At 36.6% G+C, this 17,187-nt stretch overlaps 1 protein-coding gene and 1 non-coding gene across 4 annotated transcripts in view; both read right to left on the bottom strand.

The window, feature by feature from the left end:
- SLC41A2 (solute carrier family 41 member 2) overlaps positions 1 to 17,187 on the bottom strand; it is an 87,999-nt gene that overhangs the window by 44,088 nt on the left and 26,724 nt on the right. For all 3 annotated transcript variants that reach the window (XM_054574597.1, XM_054574596.1, XM_054574598.1), the window contains exons 3-6: positions 15,670 to 15,777; positions 11,968 to 12,039; positions 7,665 to 7,809; positions 5,791 to 5,937 (exon numbers count right to left, since the gene is read on the bottom strand). In XM_054574597.1, coding sequence (XP_054430572.1) covers positions 5,791 to 5,937; positions 7,665 to 7,809; positions 11,968 to 12,039; positions 15,670 to 15,777 — 472 coding nt within the window. The remainder of the gene's footprint in view (positions 1 to 5,790; positions 5,938 to 7,664; positions 7,810 to 11,967; positions 12,040 to 15,669; positions 15,778 to 17,187) is intronic.
- LOC129071455 (U6 spliceosomal RNA) lies at positions 14,948 to 15,050 on the bottom strand. Its single transcript, XR_008529240.1, has one exon. It is a non-coding gene; the product is annotated as a U6 spliceosomal RNA (small nuclear RNA).

Below are 17,187 nucleotides of genomic sequence, written 5' to 3'. Positions count from 1 at the left end.
CCTAAATGTAATCACAGGTAAGCAAAAGAAAGGCATTTGACTAGAGAAGAGAAACCAATGAGACCACAGAAGTCGGGACTGAGTAATGTGGCTACAAACCAAGGAATGCTGGCAGTCCCCGGAAGACGGGAGAAGTAAAGAATGGGTTCTCCCCTGGAACCTCCAGAAGGAACCAGCCCTGCTGAGACTTCGATTTTAGCCCTGTACAACTCATTTTGGACTGTGGCCTCCAGAAAGAAGGTTTGTAATAATTTGTTACAGCAGCGACAGGAGAAACTACAGGCTGAGAAGTAAAACTTAGCAGAATTTTAAGCCTAATTAATACCTGTGTGCCTTAGTACTGATTCTGATATAGGTCAACTACAGACAAGTCAGGATTAATACAGGTAAAATGGTTCGAATTATTATGATTCCACTTAACTACCTAACGTACCTGCCATCTTTTTTATTCACTGCTTTCACCTTTTATCAGACTGATGGTGGCATTTTATGATTACTGTTATAAAATTTCATTAGCAACAATTATTATTCCCACCCTAAATTCTTTTGAAGTATGTAACTGCTACGTGTGACATCTTTGTATGTTAGCTGTTTCTGTGAAAACAACAAAGCAATGGGAATTGTAAGTTGTAAACAATTTTTTAAGTGTCCTGTATAATAACTATCAGGATTTTCTCACTAAATTGACTACTAGGAATCATTCTGAACTAAGATGGCACAGTACTAAAAAATGCTGAAGAAGAGTGACATGCATAGTAAATTAGATTCTACTCACATCACCACATCAAGGCAGTGACATTCTAGAATGTCCTATAAATAACCAGGTAGCATCCTTGTTAGTGTCCCTAGGACTGAAGTAACAACCTGAGGCTGACTGTTATTGCTCTTACAGCTTCAACTTGCCATCTTTTTAAGATTATCCTTTAAGAATGAGAAGTCAATCAACATTTTGCTTCCCAGGAGTTGCCCAAAAAGAGAAAAGCTGGTAATTTTCAAATGAATAAAGACTACATATATAGATGGACTATAGAGCCATGCAGTTATAAACAATTGAAAAAGAGTTTTTAAAATCTTAACACTATGCAAGCAAGAAGAAAAAGACAATAGCTGTGTACACATTTTTCAGTTACTGGACCAAAGTTAGATTTTTTTTTTTTAAGATTTTATTTACTTATTTTTAAAGAGAGAGGAAGGGAGAGAGAAAGAGAGGGAAACATCACTGTGTGAGAGAGAAACAGTTGCCTCTAGCACACCCCTAAGGGAGGACCTGGCCCGCAATCCTGGTATATGCCCTGACTGGGAATTGAATGGGCGACCTTTTAATTCGCAAGCCGGCACCCAATCCACTGAGCCACACCAGCCAGGGCTAGATCTTCTTAACAGCTTTTAAAGATTATTACATGTTTAAAGATTGCCATATTGCCTCTGTTTGAGATGGAATAAATGCCTCTGTATTTTTTCTGCAAGTCATACCTAAGCATATCACAGTCCAGAACTTAGATTACCCTCTAAACTTTGTATTTCCTCTTCTGTTTGAAATAGAGCTTTTCTAGACATATGTTGTCATTTTAGTTTTCTTATAATTATACTGTTCTCTAAAAAGTTTCTGCTAAGGCAAGGTACCCCAGCAATAATTCCCAAATACTAAGTTCTCATCAAAAGGATCGTTTTTTGGTATAATCTTTTATGTTACTGGATAGATATCATGACACAATCATTCAAAGGGATATCTACCTTCTATTTCCCATGCATCTACCACTTCCTGAATAACCTCTACTCACATTAGCTGGGTAGCTTTCTAAATGAATAAAGCATTTGGTAAACTGCAATTTACTTAACATCCACTATCAGGTACTACAAAAATAAATAAAACAGGTTTATCCTCAAGAAACTCATACCCTCACAAAGGAAAAGAGCTACATTTTCACAAAAAGCTGTAGTGACTGCCCAAAGGTAAAGAATGTCTTCAGAGAAGTATCAGTAAAGTGCTACAGGAATCCAGAGGAGAAAAGGATCACCTAAGATTGGGGAACTCTACCAATTTAGCATTGAAAAATGCTGGTTCTCTGTAGCTTTCATGGAGTGGGGGCAATGACGTAAGAAAGAAAAGAGGAAAATCACAGGCTTTTATGAGAATCAGTAAATGGCTGCGTTTGGCTAGAGAAAAGGGTACAAGAAAGGGGCGAGCAGGCCGGGCCTTGAGAAGGTACAATATTTCCCTGTGGGTCTGTTCATTAAGCAATAAAGACTTACTCAGGCCCTGGCTGGTGTGGCTCAGCGGCCTGAGTGCCAGCCTGCGGATAAAAGAGTTGCCAGTTCAATTCCCGGTCAGGGCACATGCCTGGGTTGCAGGCCGGGTCCCCAGTTGGGGCGATGTGAGAGGCAACCAATCAATGATTCTCTCCCTCTTTCTTCCTTCCTTCCCCTCTCTCTAAAAATAAATGCATAATATCTTTATAAAAAAAATGACTTAGGATAACTCCAAAAAATAAAGTCCACAGAAGTAAACGAAGCTCTTGGGCTTGTCTTTTTTTTTTTTTTTTTTTTTTTAAATAAGAACTGGAAAGGAGAAAAAGGGGAAAATCTGTATTTACTTCCGATATCAGAAATTAGCAAATTTTATCAGGACTGAAAGAAGGGCAGCGCGCTCAATGAATGCTGAATGAGGCTTAGTACCTGCAGCAAAGCTAACAGGACATGAGGGGAGCTTTTCCAAGTCGTTCCTGAATATCTGAAATTCTAGGTGAGACTTTTCTCAACATCCAGTTCTTTGAGAGCCATATAACACATGGCCTCTATTTATAACCAAAGCCTAGAGCTGAAATCCTCTCTTTATCTCTAAAGACTGCTAAGTGTTTAACATAGTTCAGGAGCTAAACTTTGTTCTAAGAACTAGGCATCTCAGCAGGATGAATGGGGTCTTGGAATTTAAATGCGCCTGCTCCTAATCTTTGTATTCAAAATACCGCTAATACAATGCTAGGCTTACCACTGCTGATCTTATGAGGCCCCCTAGTGCTCACGATGCAGACTTTAGACACTCAAACACACTGACACTTCAGAAAAACCTTTTAACTATTGAATCAACTATGGAATCAATCAGCAACTATGATTCTAGTACCAATTCCACTCTGGGAGTGCAATTCTCAGACACCAGCTGAGTGTCCTATCATTCAACTTGATTCTGACACTATATATGGAGAGACAGTATCAGATTCCACAGGTGACACCGGGCACTGAGGACAGGATATTATGACAAAAGATGCTCCCATTCATTGCTCTTACTGCTCAGAAAATTTCAAGGGCTTTGGGAGGCTGTGAGTCAAGAACCCTGAACAAAGACCAAATGTATATGAGAAATGCATTCTGACCATCTGAATGACCAAATATATATTTCTTAAAGTCACATTACCACAGTAGCCCAATAAAAATATCTTTTTAGGGAAATAAATGATACAGATGAAATGTAAAAGATCCTGGCTTGATTAATTCCTCTTTAATTATTTTGAGCCAACTTTCAGAAGTCAAAGCCTAAAAGGCCTAAGCAATATTTAATAATAAAATTACTTTTCAAAATTATGGTCTCTGATGGCATCATTCCATTTCAACTTTATTTCCTGATCCAGGTAAACTACTAATGAATCATCCATAACACTCAAAAATTGAGAGCTTTAGATGGCAACACATTATGATTAAATCTTTTATAAGGAGAGTTGATCACTTGTGTAATTCAAAAAAATAAAATTTGAGAAGTCACCACACATTATTTTCCTCTAAAGTTGGTTTACCTTCTGGAATCTCATTCTTATGTCTGTATCATTATAACACTGTCCTATTTATTATGATAACATTTTCAATGGTATTTTCTTTTTCTTAACTTTTTTATGACTGTGGATTTAACAGAGGAGACACCCTGGTATTTGGCAAGCAGCTGAGAAATGTGTTAAATGACTTCGCAGTAATTGAAGTACCCACGTCTGCAGGACGATACCTTTCTTACTTATGTATGAAAGGGAAGCCATCCCCAAACCACTACCTTCCCTTCAACCCACCTCCATCCTCAGTGCTCCTGGCCACGCCCACGGCATTTCTGTCCTCTTAGGAAGAAGCCCTTCACCCTCTCCTACTCTCCCCTTCTTCCCCCCTCCTCAAAGTAGAGAGACTTACCGAATTAGCAAGACTAGAGAAAGGGGCAGTAAGCATGGCTAACTCATTCCTTTCTTTTTGGGGATGCAGCCTAGCAATGACAGCCTCCCTTCCCCAACCCAGTTTACAGCCTGTCCCTGTGGGGGTGAGGACTACAAGCTGTCCAGCTCTCTGCCGGGGATTGGGTGAATCCGTTGAATTCACACAGTAGGAGAACACCATTTAGTTACATTCTCTAATACCAGTCATAAGCTCACATTTCAATCCCTGACTTCAGCATCAGTTTCTAAATTGTATAATAACTCAGAGGAGAAAAGTATGACCAATTATCACCCAAGAATATAAGTTAGAGTAGATTATCCCTTTAATAACATAACTCTCATTTTCTGTTATGTTATTAACATGAAAGAGAGGAATTGAGGATTATCCTGAATGTACTTGAGTTTACATCATTCCTTGTACATTCCACAAGAACAAAAAAGCCCAAGGCCTGTGGGAACAAGATCTGACATTTAGGCCATTGATCATTTATTGTCCTTACTTCAAGTGGAAACACATATTCTTCTAAATGAGAAAAATAAAAATATTCCCTGAACGTATGTATCAAATCGTACTGAATACTGTTTTTATGCCACCCATTAAGTGATTCAGGTAATTTTATGTAGTAAATGAAGCCTCTCTTGATGTCCCCAAAAGTGATAGATAATTCCTGCCTTTGTTAAGTTAAAGCCCTTTCTTTAGTTCGAAAACATATACCTGAGATTCTTGTTCAAACCAAATGTACTTTAGATTTACTCTAAAGTATACTATAAATCTGTAGAGAATCCATGAAAATACATAATGATAAGTGAATAAATGCTTCTGGTTTGTCTTATAAACTATATTTCTTTCCTTCTATTACTGTGGGTTTCTGTTTTAATTTTTTAAAGTTTGGCATCCAAAAAAAAAAAAAAAATGAACCACAACCAACTTTTAGCACTAACTCAATTCTCACAAATCATATTCATTTACATTGAGAGTAGTCTCAGAGTATAAATGTGCAGTAAAACAATTCATTAGATTCTATAAATACTCTATCACTATCATCAGGGATCACATATATAAGATGGCTCCAACTTCACATAATATTCAGGCTAATGTTCATAGTGATTTTTCTCTTTTTTTGTTTATTGCCATGCTGATTTCTAATTGGGGGAGAAATCAATAAGTTTCGAACATCGTCATAACCTTATGTTCCGGGACAGTAGTACAATGCGCATCGCGGAACACTGGGTGGACAGCTCGCTGGCTACATATCTGGAGGAAAGGGCAGAAGCCACAGAGCATGACAGACCGTGTTTAACCTTCCTATCAGTGGTGGGGAACATACACAACCTGTATGATCCTTGGTTTTCTCTTCTGAAATTAGAGATGATAAATCTTATAGAGGTTTAAACTCTATAAGAAGAAAAAGAATATATGAGAAAAAATATATGAGAACCATAATACATAGCAGGTATACAACAAATGGCAGTTACTGTCCTAATCAGTCTCAACCACAGTTCTAAACCAGACGAAGGCCACCATGGATTCATGGTATTGTTATAATAATATTTATTTAAAGAGAATCAACAACACATTATATTTAGTTTTAAGTCAACTTACCAAGACAGGAGTACAAACCCTGACTTATCCAAGCTAATATGGCAAGTGTTATAAGGTCACCAAAACTAGCAGCAATGGGTGTAGCAACATTATCAGGATTTATACCAGTCTTCTTTGAACCAACAATAACCCCAACCATTATTATTCCTGGAAGAGAGAAAGCTTTTTACTTTTATGCTATGATTTTAAAGACAACTAATCCCCCTAAATACTGAAATATTAAGCTAGACAAACAGCATTATCAGTTCCAACTAGACTGCTTAGGTAAGCTGACAACAGTACACAAAATATATGACACTAGCGATCTGGCAAAATGCCTTTCAACAAATTCTAAGAGGGGAATCATAGAAGATTTGAGAAGTTCAGTGTTGCATTTAGATGTCTGATAACCTACTGTAAAATAACATTAACCCTGAAGTTTCAAATTTAGTAACATGTCTGTCTTACATGTAATATATTTAAGTGTACCAAACCCAAAGATTTTATTCTAACCCTCAAATAAAGCATGAAAATATCAAATAAAGGTAAGTCATATTTATATGCATAACAGTTGGGAAGAACACCAATGAACAGATTTGTTTCCACTGTGGTAACCAAAAATGCTTGTTTCATTTTATTATTTAAGAGTATTAAAATACTAAGAGGAGGGGAGTAATTAAATTTTGAACATGAGGCCAGAAGCTGTCTTTGTAAAAGATATTCCCTCAATCCAAAGTTTTTGTCTAGGAACCTAGAGCTAAAGAATAGATCAAAATGTGACTATGTACTTATACTTTTAAATCTGTATTTTCCTCAACCATAGAAGTGAGAGAAAAATGATAACATTCACATCTACACTTAACTGTATAAATTTTCTCATGCCAACACACTCATTAAAAGTATACAGCAGAGAGACAATTAAGATTAGTTTACTTATATGCTAATCAAAAAAATCAATATAGAAGCCTAAATGTAGCTATAATAGGACATCATAGAATTTTAGATTGGAAATGACTCTAGATGATTTTCTTCTAGCAAACTAGATTATATTAATAAGTATTTTTAAATGACACCCCAACTGAAAAATTTCTAATGTAGTTAATTTTTTAAAACCTGGCTCTTTCAAAATTGAGAGCCTACAATCTGCTATGTTAAGTTTATTATGGTTATATTTGTATTGAAATAGAAATACTCAAGACTCAAGAGTTTTCTCAGAGATACTGAAGAATTTTCTTTGAGATCTGAAACTTTAAAAAATATCTACAAAACCCTGACCGGTGTGGCTCAGTTGGTTGGGCGTTGGCCCACAAAGTGAAAGGCCGCTAGTTCGATTCCTAGCCAGGGCGCGAGCCTGGGTTGCAGGCCGGTGTCCAACTGGGGCGCCTGCAAGGGGCAACCAATTCATGTTTCTCTCTGACACTGAAGTTTCTCTCCCCCTCTTTCTCCCTCCCTCCCTAATCTAAAAATAAATAAATAAAATATTGGTTTTAATAGTTTAAAAAAATTTAAAAATTTCTACAGAGAGACTGCTTTTGGAACTGAGAATTCTTAAAATCCTTGTTACTGAACTGACAAGTCAGTAAACCCTCAGCATGATTTCCTGAAAGCAGGTTCTCAGGTAACAAAAACAAATGAATATCTGAGCTATTTTCCTGATCTTATTTGAGAACTGTACCAGGGTACACAGGCCAGAAGACAACACAGAAAGCCTGTTCTACACTAAGGTTTACATATAGTAAGTATAAATATATCCAAAATAAGATGTTTTAAAAGTCTGTAGATAACTTTTTTTATTTTTTTAATTATGGACACATATCATTTAAATAAAAACAGGCATAATCTTGGGAAATAAAAGTAAACGATTGTAAGAGTAGATGTTTGTAAAATGCACTCACCCTGCAGAAGAGATGCAATGAAGGCAGTTGCTACACTGCTGGAGCACAAAAGTATGGAATGATCAAGGTAGTATTTTCCCTCTGGGATCCAGCCCAATATAATTGCTGCCACAGCTGCTAGAAAACCAACTACTGTTGCTTGAACCTAAAAAAAATTTTCATAAAATCCAACAGAATTACTCATTTCAAAAATACATTTTTTAAATATGCGTACAAAAAGTCAGAAAAAAGTATTGCATATGGTAATTGAGCTGCCTTACCTTTTAGAGAAGTGACTGTACAGGACCTGGCAGAAGGAAAGCCTGTTGGAGTGTGGTTGGGAGGGTAATAATATGGGTGTAATAATTTATAGTTTTAATTTGAACATTTCACCCAAAATGTTAGATGGTGTGCTTGAGTGGGATATTAGTATGTGACAGAATTTCATGCTTATGATTTTGTAATAAAAGAGTTTGTAATAAAAAAGGGCCATTATTTGTGCCGGACCCTGCGTTTTTAGTTTTAATATTCCCAAAGGCAGTGGGTTCTCAAACTGCACTGATCTGGCGGCAACAGGTATGGACAGGGTCCAAGAATCTGTTTTTTTAACAAGTACCTTGATTTTGATGATGCAATCCACAGGTCATCTAAGAGAAGTATACAACCCACAAAATTGAAATCTGACGCTAGAGGCAGTGTTGGCAAGAGAATGGATTTTATAATGCAATGAGAAGACTTTGACTCCTGGCTATAGCATCCAAGCTTGTGGCAATTATTCAAATTAATTCATTCAACAATTATTAACTCAGCATCTACTACATATCAGCCACTATGTTTGATGTTGGGCTACAACAGTGGTCAAAACACATGTAGTCCCTGTTCTCACAGAGCTGTTGGTTGATGGGAGAGCCAGGCAGTAAACCTTACATATAACCACAATCATGATTAACATTACAAAAACTTTAGCCCCTGCCATGGCTGGTGGGCCTCAGTGGACTGAGCACCGGCCTGCAAACCCAAGGGTCACTGGCTTGATTCCTGGTCAAAAATAAATAAATAAATAAAAAGCGTCAGCTCCTTATCTGAAAAATGACAATGACAACATTGAACTTAAAGGGTTATTTTGAGATGTAAATAAATTACATTAATATATAAAATGCTTTCCACAGTGGTGGCATAAAGCAACACTCAAAAAAAAAAAAAACACAAAACCAGAAAACAGCAACTAAAACTGCAACACTGGCTGGGAACTCTTAGAATTGTATCAGTAGAATGTCAGAACTAAAAGAAACCCTTAAGGAATCATCTGGTTTACTGATTCTTAACCGTCTTTGCGTCATGGACTCCTCTGACAATCTGACAAAAACTTTATAGAGATTGAGTATTTTGAGTAGGATTTCTAGTTGCTTGCAGACTCTCCAAAGCTAATCCATGTACTGGAATCCAGGGCTCTGGGTGGGGAAGAAAACTCCTAATCCTGTCACACAGTAAATTGGCAGCAGAGCCAGAAGAGCCAGGGCCGGCCAGTCCAGACAGCCTAGACTCCAGCCCCAGGGTCTTCCATCAGCTCCTGATGGCAGCACCCACAGGCTCGGAGCTCAGGGACAAGCTGTCAGCATCACCCTGGCTGTACCAGTTGTCAAACTACGTTGGCATTTTCACACTGGTGAGTAAATAATACAGTATGTAAAAGCAGTAAAATCAATTACTAATGCCAATTCTAGCACTGTGATTCCAAGGTTTTTCTTGGAAGTAAAATACGGAGCTAAGGAGCCTATGGCAGACATGCTGGCATATACATGTATGTATATATATATATACAGAAGTCGAAGCACAGCTGAGATGAGGAAGTCCTATTCTGTAAACGTGTAAAAAGGAATGCCTAATCGTACCCAAGAGAGGAGCTAGGTCTAGGTTCAAAGACTGGGGAGGTGAATGGAGGCCATAGGCTTAACTAGACTGAGCGCAGAGCACAGCCCTCCTGCCGATGTAAGGGCTCTTCGATGGGAGAGAGAACTCTGCTTTACCTGACAATTTACACACTGGTCAAGGCAGCTACCCTGTACCACTGTTAAGAAATCTGCAAGGGGTAATTTGCTTGGGATCACACTGAAGAGTCGAAAGCACACATCCCAGTGTGCCTGCTCTGTCCTTCCCATCCTTCCCCGCCTCTACCCTCTGTAGCCAGTCAGTCAGAGAAGCCTTTTCTGGCCCATCCCTTCCCCTTCTCCGTCACCATGCTCATCTCTGGCTTCACAGGCTTTAGTGGATAAAGCCTCAGAGAGAGCACAAGCACACACCGCCCCCCAACCCCAACCTTCTTTACTTCTCCCTTCTGCTCTTTCCCCAGGGAACTGCGCTCCAACCAGTAGCTGCTCCCTGGCTGGCACCAACTGCGCCCTGATGGCCCTAGGCGGGGCTCTCTGATTCTCGTACATCCTTGGTGGAGTGAGGCAGACAGACACAGACTTCAGGACATGGCATCTAGGATCAGTGAGCCCTCTCAGCCATCTCTGGCTCCCATCCTGACCAACAGTTGCAGGGAGAGAGGGTGACAAGGGAAAGTCTCAGACTAAGAGTGGAAGCAAAAATTAAAAGCTGAGATGGGAATTATTAGAATGATTGGATGAATATAACTCATACTACTTGGTAAGAGTTTAGGATATTAAAAAAATTAAAATAAATTTAAAATATATTTCCAGTTTTATTTTACAGATTAGATTATAGTAATCTACTGGTTGGTATATATTTTGATTATTGCCTGGCACAGGTTCCTACAGTTTCAAGCTGAGAAGGATCACAGACATCTCTAACGCAATACTGCCACTTAAAAGAAGAGGAAAATTAAGTCCAGAAAGGTTAACAAAGATTACATAGCTGGTTAAAGTAAAAACTGGGATTAAAGATTAGATACCACATTTCTTATCTCTAATCCTTTGATTTTCGTAGTAGTTACATGGATTTTTTTTTAAACTCTATATTCCAAAAATTCCTTTATTTTTTTGACTTTGAAATGCAATATATGAAATTACTTTTCTGTAACCATGTTCTCAACATTATGTCCTAGGTGGTCTAACATTAAAATAATTAAGCATTCCTGGCCGACATGGCTCAGTTGGTTGGAGCATCGTCCCATAGATAGAAAGGTTGCAGGTTTGATTCCCGGTCAGGGCCCATCCCCAGGTTGTGGGTTTGATCCCTGGCTGGGGCGCATACGAGAGGCAACCAATCCGTGTTTCTCTCTCACATCGATGTTTCTCTCTCTCCCTTTCTTTCTCTCTAAGAGCAATGAAAAAATGTCCTGAGGTGAAGATTTAAGGGGAAAAAAAAGTAAGCATCTCCTAAGCTCATACTTGTTAGAATTGCCAGAGTTACTAGGGGGCTGCCTTCTTGTGCCTTGGAGATGCAAGAAGGTAGTGAGAAAAGAAGATATAGTCACCTGAAATTAGAAAGAACTGTAGATAATTTATATATAAATTCATGGTTTAGTGTATACAGAATGGACAATTTAATGTGTTCATTTACATTAACATTAGTATTATTGACAAATTAAGGAAAACTCAGCCTAAATAAATGCCTGACCATAATATATAAAAAGGAGTTAAGGATTCTTGGGAGCACTGGAGACATTGCTCTCAGGCATACTCATTTTGGCCCAAATAAACTCTTAGAAAAATAAAAACAAATTGCCCTGGATGGTACAGCTCAGTGGACTGAGTGCTGGCCTGCAAATGAAAGGGTTGCTGGTTCCATTCCCACTGAGGGCACATGCCTGCTTTGCAGGCTAGGTCTCCAGTTGGGGGCGTGCAAGAGGCAACCAACAACACATCAAAGTTTCTCTCCTCTTTCTCCCTCCCTTCCCCTCTCTCTAAAAATAAATAAATAAAATCTTTTTTAAAAATTAAAAATAAAATCCAAAAAATCTAATAAATAAAAATTTAAAAAGAGCTAAGTTTAATTAAATAAGACAGTTTATATAAAACATTAAAATAGAAAAATAGTACCTAAGCAATGAAGTGCTAAATATTTATTTGTACAGATTTTAACTCAAATTCTGGCTCTATTACACACTTATGAGAGAAAGTATTTTGTACATTTATCAATATTTTGTATGTTATATATTTTTCATATTTAGAAGAACATGATCAGTTTCTAGAGAAAAAAAACTTTCAAATCATGGATATTCATTTATTCTATCCCTTCTCACAGCACTAAATGATCATTTTGGATCCCCTGAAACAATTAAATGGTAGACATGACTAAAATTTATTCCATTCTTACAGATAGCACCCAAGATCTATGAACAAATATGTGCATCACTTACTTGTTTTAAAGCCAAGTTGCCAATTATTAGATTCCACTTTTCAATGGGTGAATCCATCTTCCCAATATTTACCTGTTAAGGTGGAAATTTTCATATATCACTGAATAATCTATTCTATTTACACAGCATGTGAAGTCTTAAAGCAAATATAATTCTTTAGTAAATCTGATGAACTCACATTGGACTTTAAATATAACTCTGAACTCACTACCAGTCTTGCACCTTACATGCAGGTTGCCTGAGACGTTTAAGATTTTTTTTTTTCTTTTCTGAATTACTAGCTCACAAGAACTAGTAGACTAGCTAGTACTACCCACCTACCTGCTGACATTATTTTACAACTAACACCATAAAGTACATCCTAACTTGTCAAATTTTATGTATTTAGGCCCAATATAAATAAGTAATTTTGAGCTGCTAGAATCTAATTCCACATCGTGAAACTACTGTAATCTGAAGAATTACTGACCAAAAAACTCACATATAAATAAATCATTCACTCATACATAATTTATATTTGAGTCATGACTAACACTGTTAACAATAAAACATTCATTCAATTCAATATGAATTTTGATCACATATCTCACTATTAGAATTTATACTTCTTTCTACTAAATGGAAGAATGCAGTCCAAAAAAGATGTATTATTCACATACTTAATTGTGCTGTAAGCCAAATCATACTTATCAACCACTTAGGATTCAAAACATGTATATCCAAATCTGACAAGTTTTCTAATGCAGTACTTTGGAAAACAATGAGCAACCATTATTAAAAATACTATAGTGAGACAGATTTCAATTATTCATCATCTCTTGGTCATGGAACACAGGCGAATGGGTGAAGTGGAAAATAGACCAGGGTTGTCATTCATGGGTAGTCCCAGGCATGGTCTGACTGGGGTTCAGCTTGCTGTCGTCAGACTGTCAGGTTCAGTGCCACATCAATGTTTCCTGTATCAACCTATAAAACAGATTCTGTTTTCTAACCTTACCCTGGACTGTAGTCTCAAAGTATCCAGCAAATGCAAATATTAAGATTTTTCAGTGTTTTAGAATAATTATTCCTGCTGTCTTAATTTGTATACTTCTTTCCTAAGCCTGGAAATTTGAATTATTGATGAACTTTGTGTTTGTAGCTCTACCAACTTGGATTTTTGCTCTAATGAGTAATAATGCACAGGCAATGTTAAAAGAGTGAAACTATCCCAGGTTTAGTGTTCAAGAAATAGGTATGAGACACTGAATCTGCCAGACATTGTTGAAAGAAATTGAAGAAGACACAAAGGAATGGAAAGATATTCCTTGTTCCTGGATTGGGAGAATTAACATTGTTAAAATGTCCATATTCCCTAAAGCAATCTACAGATTCAATGCAATCCCTATCAAAATACTACAACAAAGTTAATTTTTTTGAAAGTAAGATAAAATCATTCAGCAGTAACTGCTTTTAAAAATAACAAACAATCATATTCCCACCACCTGGTTTTGTCAAATATTAAAATTTGACCATATTTAGCATATCAATATATCACATACATGTTTATAATCATTATATTGTCTGCAGGCATCTGACACTCTATTTATATTTCTTCAATTTTTTTCTCTCATTTCTTCATATTGGATAATTTCTATCTATCTTCAAATTCACAAATTCTCTCTTCCACTATCAACAATATAATACATTTGATTCTTTTCTATAGAGTCCATTATTCTTAAGATTTCCCATCTGTTCACTCATTAAGACATATGTCTGTTTAATTCTTTGAACATTTTTTCCTGTAGTTCTTTCAACATATTTATATTAGTTGCTTGGAAAGACTTTGTTAAATCCAACATCTGGGCCCAATTCGAGTCACTTTCCAATGAGCAAGTAGGAATCACACTTTTCCTGAATATAAATCATACCTTTGTGTTTCTTTCCACATACAGTGATTTTCTGGTTGAAAACCAGGCAGTATAATAATATGTACAATGACTGGAAATGTTATATTCTTCTGAGGATGATTGGCTTTCCCTTGTAATGGGCAGTTAATTTTCATAGACTCTTTATTCTGTAATAATGTATCTCCCTCCTGTATCTCCCTCAGTGCACCAGCTCACATCTCTGCTTGGCTCCTTCAGCTACCAGCTACTCTTTTCAGCCTCGTCCTTTGGGGATCTATTTTACACCTGTGTAGTTTAACAGCCAGCCAAAAACGTGGACAGAAATTCTACTTAGATTCTGGGGCTCATCTTCTCTGTGGTTCTCTTGCTGCTGGAATTTCCCCCCAAATTTCCCCCTGCTCTGTTAGCTCCAAATGCTATCTACCTGATGATCATTCAAACTGATAAAACTTCAACTTTATATCACCATAGTTATGCATAAGTCACAGAAGGCACTTAGTCAAAAAAGCAAAAAATCACACATTTTAGCTAATGTATTGGTCTTTAAAGTATAGGCCTCTCTCACATTTCTGCCTACTCTTTTTTTTTTTTTTTTTTGGACTCCCTTACCTTGAGCTGGGAAGACTGTAAGCAACTTGCCTATAGTTTTTGCCACATGAGATCCAGGGATTGGGGAATTCCCTCAAACAAAAAAAAAGCCTAAACCTTGCAAGGCCTTTCTTTACTCTCCTCTCCTGCCAAAAATCCTTTTGGACTGGGTTCTACCTAGGTGACCCACTAGTTTTTAAAACATAATGCACATATAGATCACTGGGAAAAGATGACAGATGGAACATCTGTATATATAATAATTAACTCTGAAAACCTTAGTAAAACTACGGAACAGTTTTGTTTTAAGACAAAGCTAAAGGTATACTGGACACACATTCCAGCTGGCTGCCAAATGGCCAAGTGTTCAAATCAATATTCAATGACATCAAATGTGACCATTATATAATGAATTTCCGGGATACTAGAAAAAGATGAAATTTAACCAGATTTTAAACACTGTATTACCATTTTATTATTAACTTTTCTAGAAATAGTTTTTAAAAAATATGGAGTGCTTCACAAATTTGCATGTCATCCTTGCGCAGGGACCATGCTAATCTTCTCTGTATCATTCCGATCCTAGTGGACATGCTGCCGAAGCAAGTACTAGAAATAGTTTCTTAACACTGTGAGCTGCTAGACTGATCCTGTGGTCCCAGGCTTCATGTTTCTGATACTATATAGATGCCTACTTTCAAACAAAGTCAGTAGAGAATCAAGATTATCTGTGGCTAGTGTTGCCAATTTACTGCCGAAAATGATGGTGTTACCAAATCATTAGGCTTTCTTTCCTCTCAGGTAATATTTGACAATATAAAAGACTTAACACTCTAATTCCTAGGTTTGAAAATTTGGTTGATAGTGATGATGCAGTTTCATTGAAATTATTCCATAAACTAACACTGCACATTGCTTGATGATGATGTTTTCCAAATATTTTCAGATGAGTGTAAGATTGTTACCCTTACTTATATTTTTTATTTTAATATTTTTACATGTACTTACTGCTTCACATCATCACTTAAGAAGAACTTGTCTTTTAAATTTTGAATCTAAAAGTGTAACAATGGTGCAATGTAACTGGCTTCCAAGACACCAATTAGTAATAACCTCTAATGGCTTAATATTTGGCTGACATTTAATGCGCAGACAGTTCTTCAAAGTGAACCTGACTATCCATATGATTTTAACCATATGCATTTTGAGGTAGGGAAAAACTTACTGCAGTGGATAATCTAGATGCCAATGTCATTTCCAAGTTCCCTTTGAGACCCAGTAGTGCAGGAACTAAAATGAAAACTTCTGTTACTTTTTTGAACACCTCCCAGTGCTGTAAGGAAAAACAAAAAAAAAAAGAACTTTCAATTTTCACCTAGATCTTGAACTTCCCAGCCTCCAGAACCACAAGAATAAATGTCTGTTGTTTAAACCACCCACTGCTAGAGACACTTCTAGGGATGTAATGGTTAAAATCAAACACAATGCCTTGGCTGCTGTGGCTCAGTGGACTGAGTTGCAGGCCTGCGAACCAAAGTGTCGCTGGTTCGATTCCCACTCAGGGCACATACCTGGGTTGCAGGGCAGGTCCCCAGTTGGGGCCATATGAGAAACTACCACATATTGAAGTTTCCCTCCCTCTCTCTCTCTCTCTCTCTTTCCCTCTCTCAAAATAAATAAATAGAATATTTTTTAAAAAATCAAACATAAAAACTTACCAAAAGTACTACAAAAAGAAATAGAAAATTTGATGAGCCCTGTGGCTTTTAAAGAAACTCAAGCAGTAATTTAAAATACTCCCACAAAGAGAACTACAGGCCCAGACACCTTCATCAGAAAATTACTCCAGATACTTAAGGAAGAAATGACAGTTACATAAAACTTAAAAAAGAATAGGAGGAAAAAAGAGAACATTTTCAAATTCACTATGAGACAAGCACTACCTTAGTATGAAATCTGCCAATGACATTGTGAGAAGGACAATTATAGGCTAATCTTATATTGAATATAAATGCAAGAATTCTAAACAAAATAGTAATGATTAGAATTTTATAAAAAGAACAATAAATCATGACCAGGTTATATTTATCCCAGAAATGTAAGGATGGTTTAATCAATATAATTCAACACAACAACAAATAAGAAAAATCATATAATCTTGTTGATAAATACAGTAAGAACACTTGATAAAATTCAACATCCAGTCATGATTTTAAGCAAGGAAATCTTAGCAAACTACAAAAAAAACTTCCTTAATCTGATAAAGAATATTACAAAAATCAATAGCCAACATCATGCTTTATGACGAATTATTGAAAGTTTAACCTTTGAGACCTGGAATAAGACAAGGTTGCCTGCTCTTTCCACTTATATTTTGTAGCATAATACTTTGGAAGTCCTAACCAGTACAGAATGGCAAGAAAAAGAATTAAAATGTATAAGATTTAGAAATAAATAAAGCCATCTTTATTAATAAATAATATGATTATGATTAAGGAATTCCAAAAGAATTTATAGGTAAATTAATAAGTGATTTTAGCAACTTGATGGAGACAAGGTCAACACACACTATGAAGTCCTTAGGGTTAGAAGAATGTATTAAAGTCCACAAAATCATAAAAGGGACTTTTTCTAATTACACATGTCCTGTTCTCTCAAATAGTACAGTATCAAGAAATAAATAAACATTACACCAGGGGAATATATACAATGAGCTATGTAAATATTCTGCCTAACAAGCTAT

This window comes from Pteronotus mesoamericanus, unplaced genomic scaffold, assembly GCF_021234165.1.
Source record: "Pteronotus mesoamericanus isolate MK-2021 breed Mesoamerican mustached bat unplaced genomic scaffold, CSHL_Meso_final contig_263, whole genome shotgun sequence".
NCBI lineage: Eukaryota > Metazoa > Chordata > Mammalia > Chiroptera > Mormoopidae > Pteronotus > Pteronotus mesoamericanus.
Note: the sequence above shows the minus strand (reverse complement) of the source record. Positions and strands in the feature narration are given on the sequence as shown.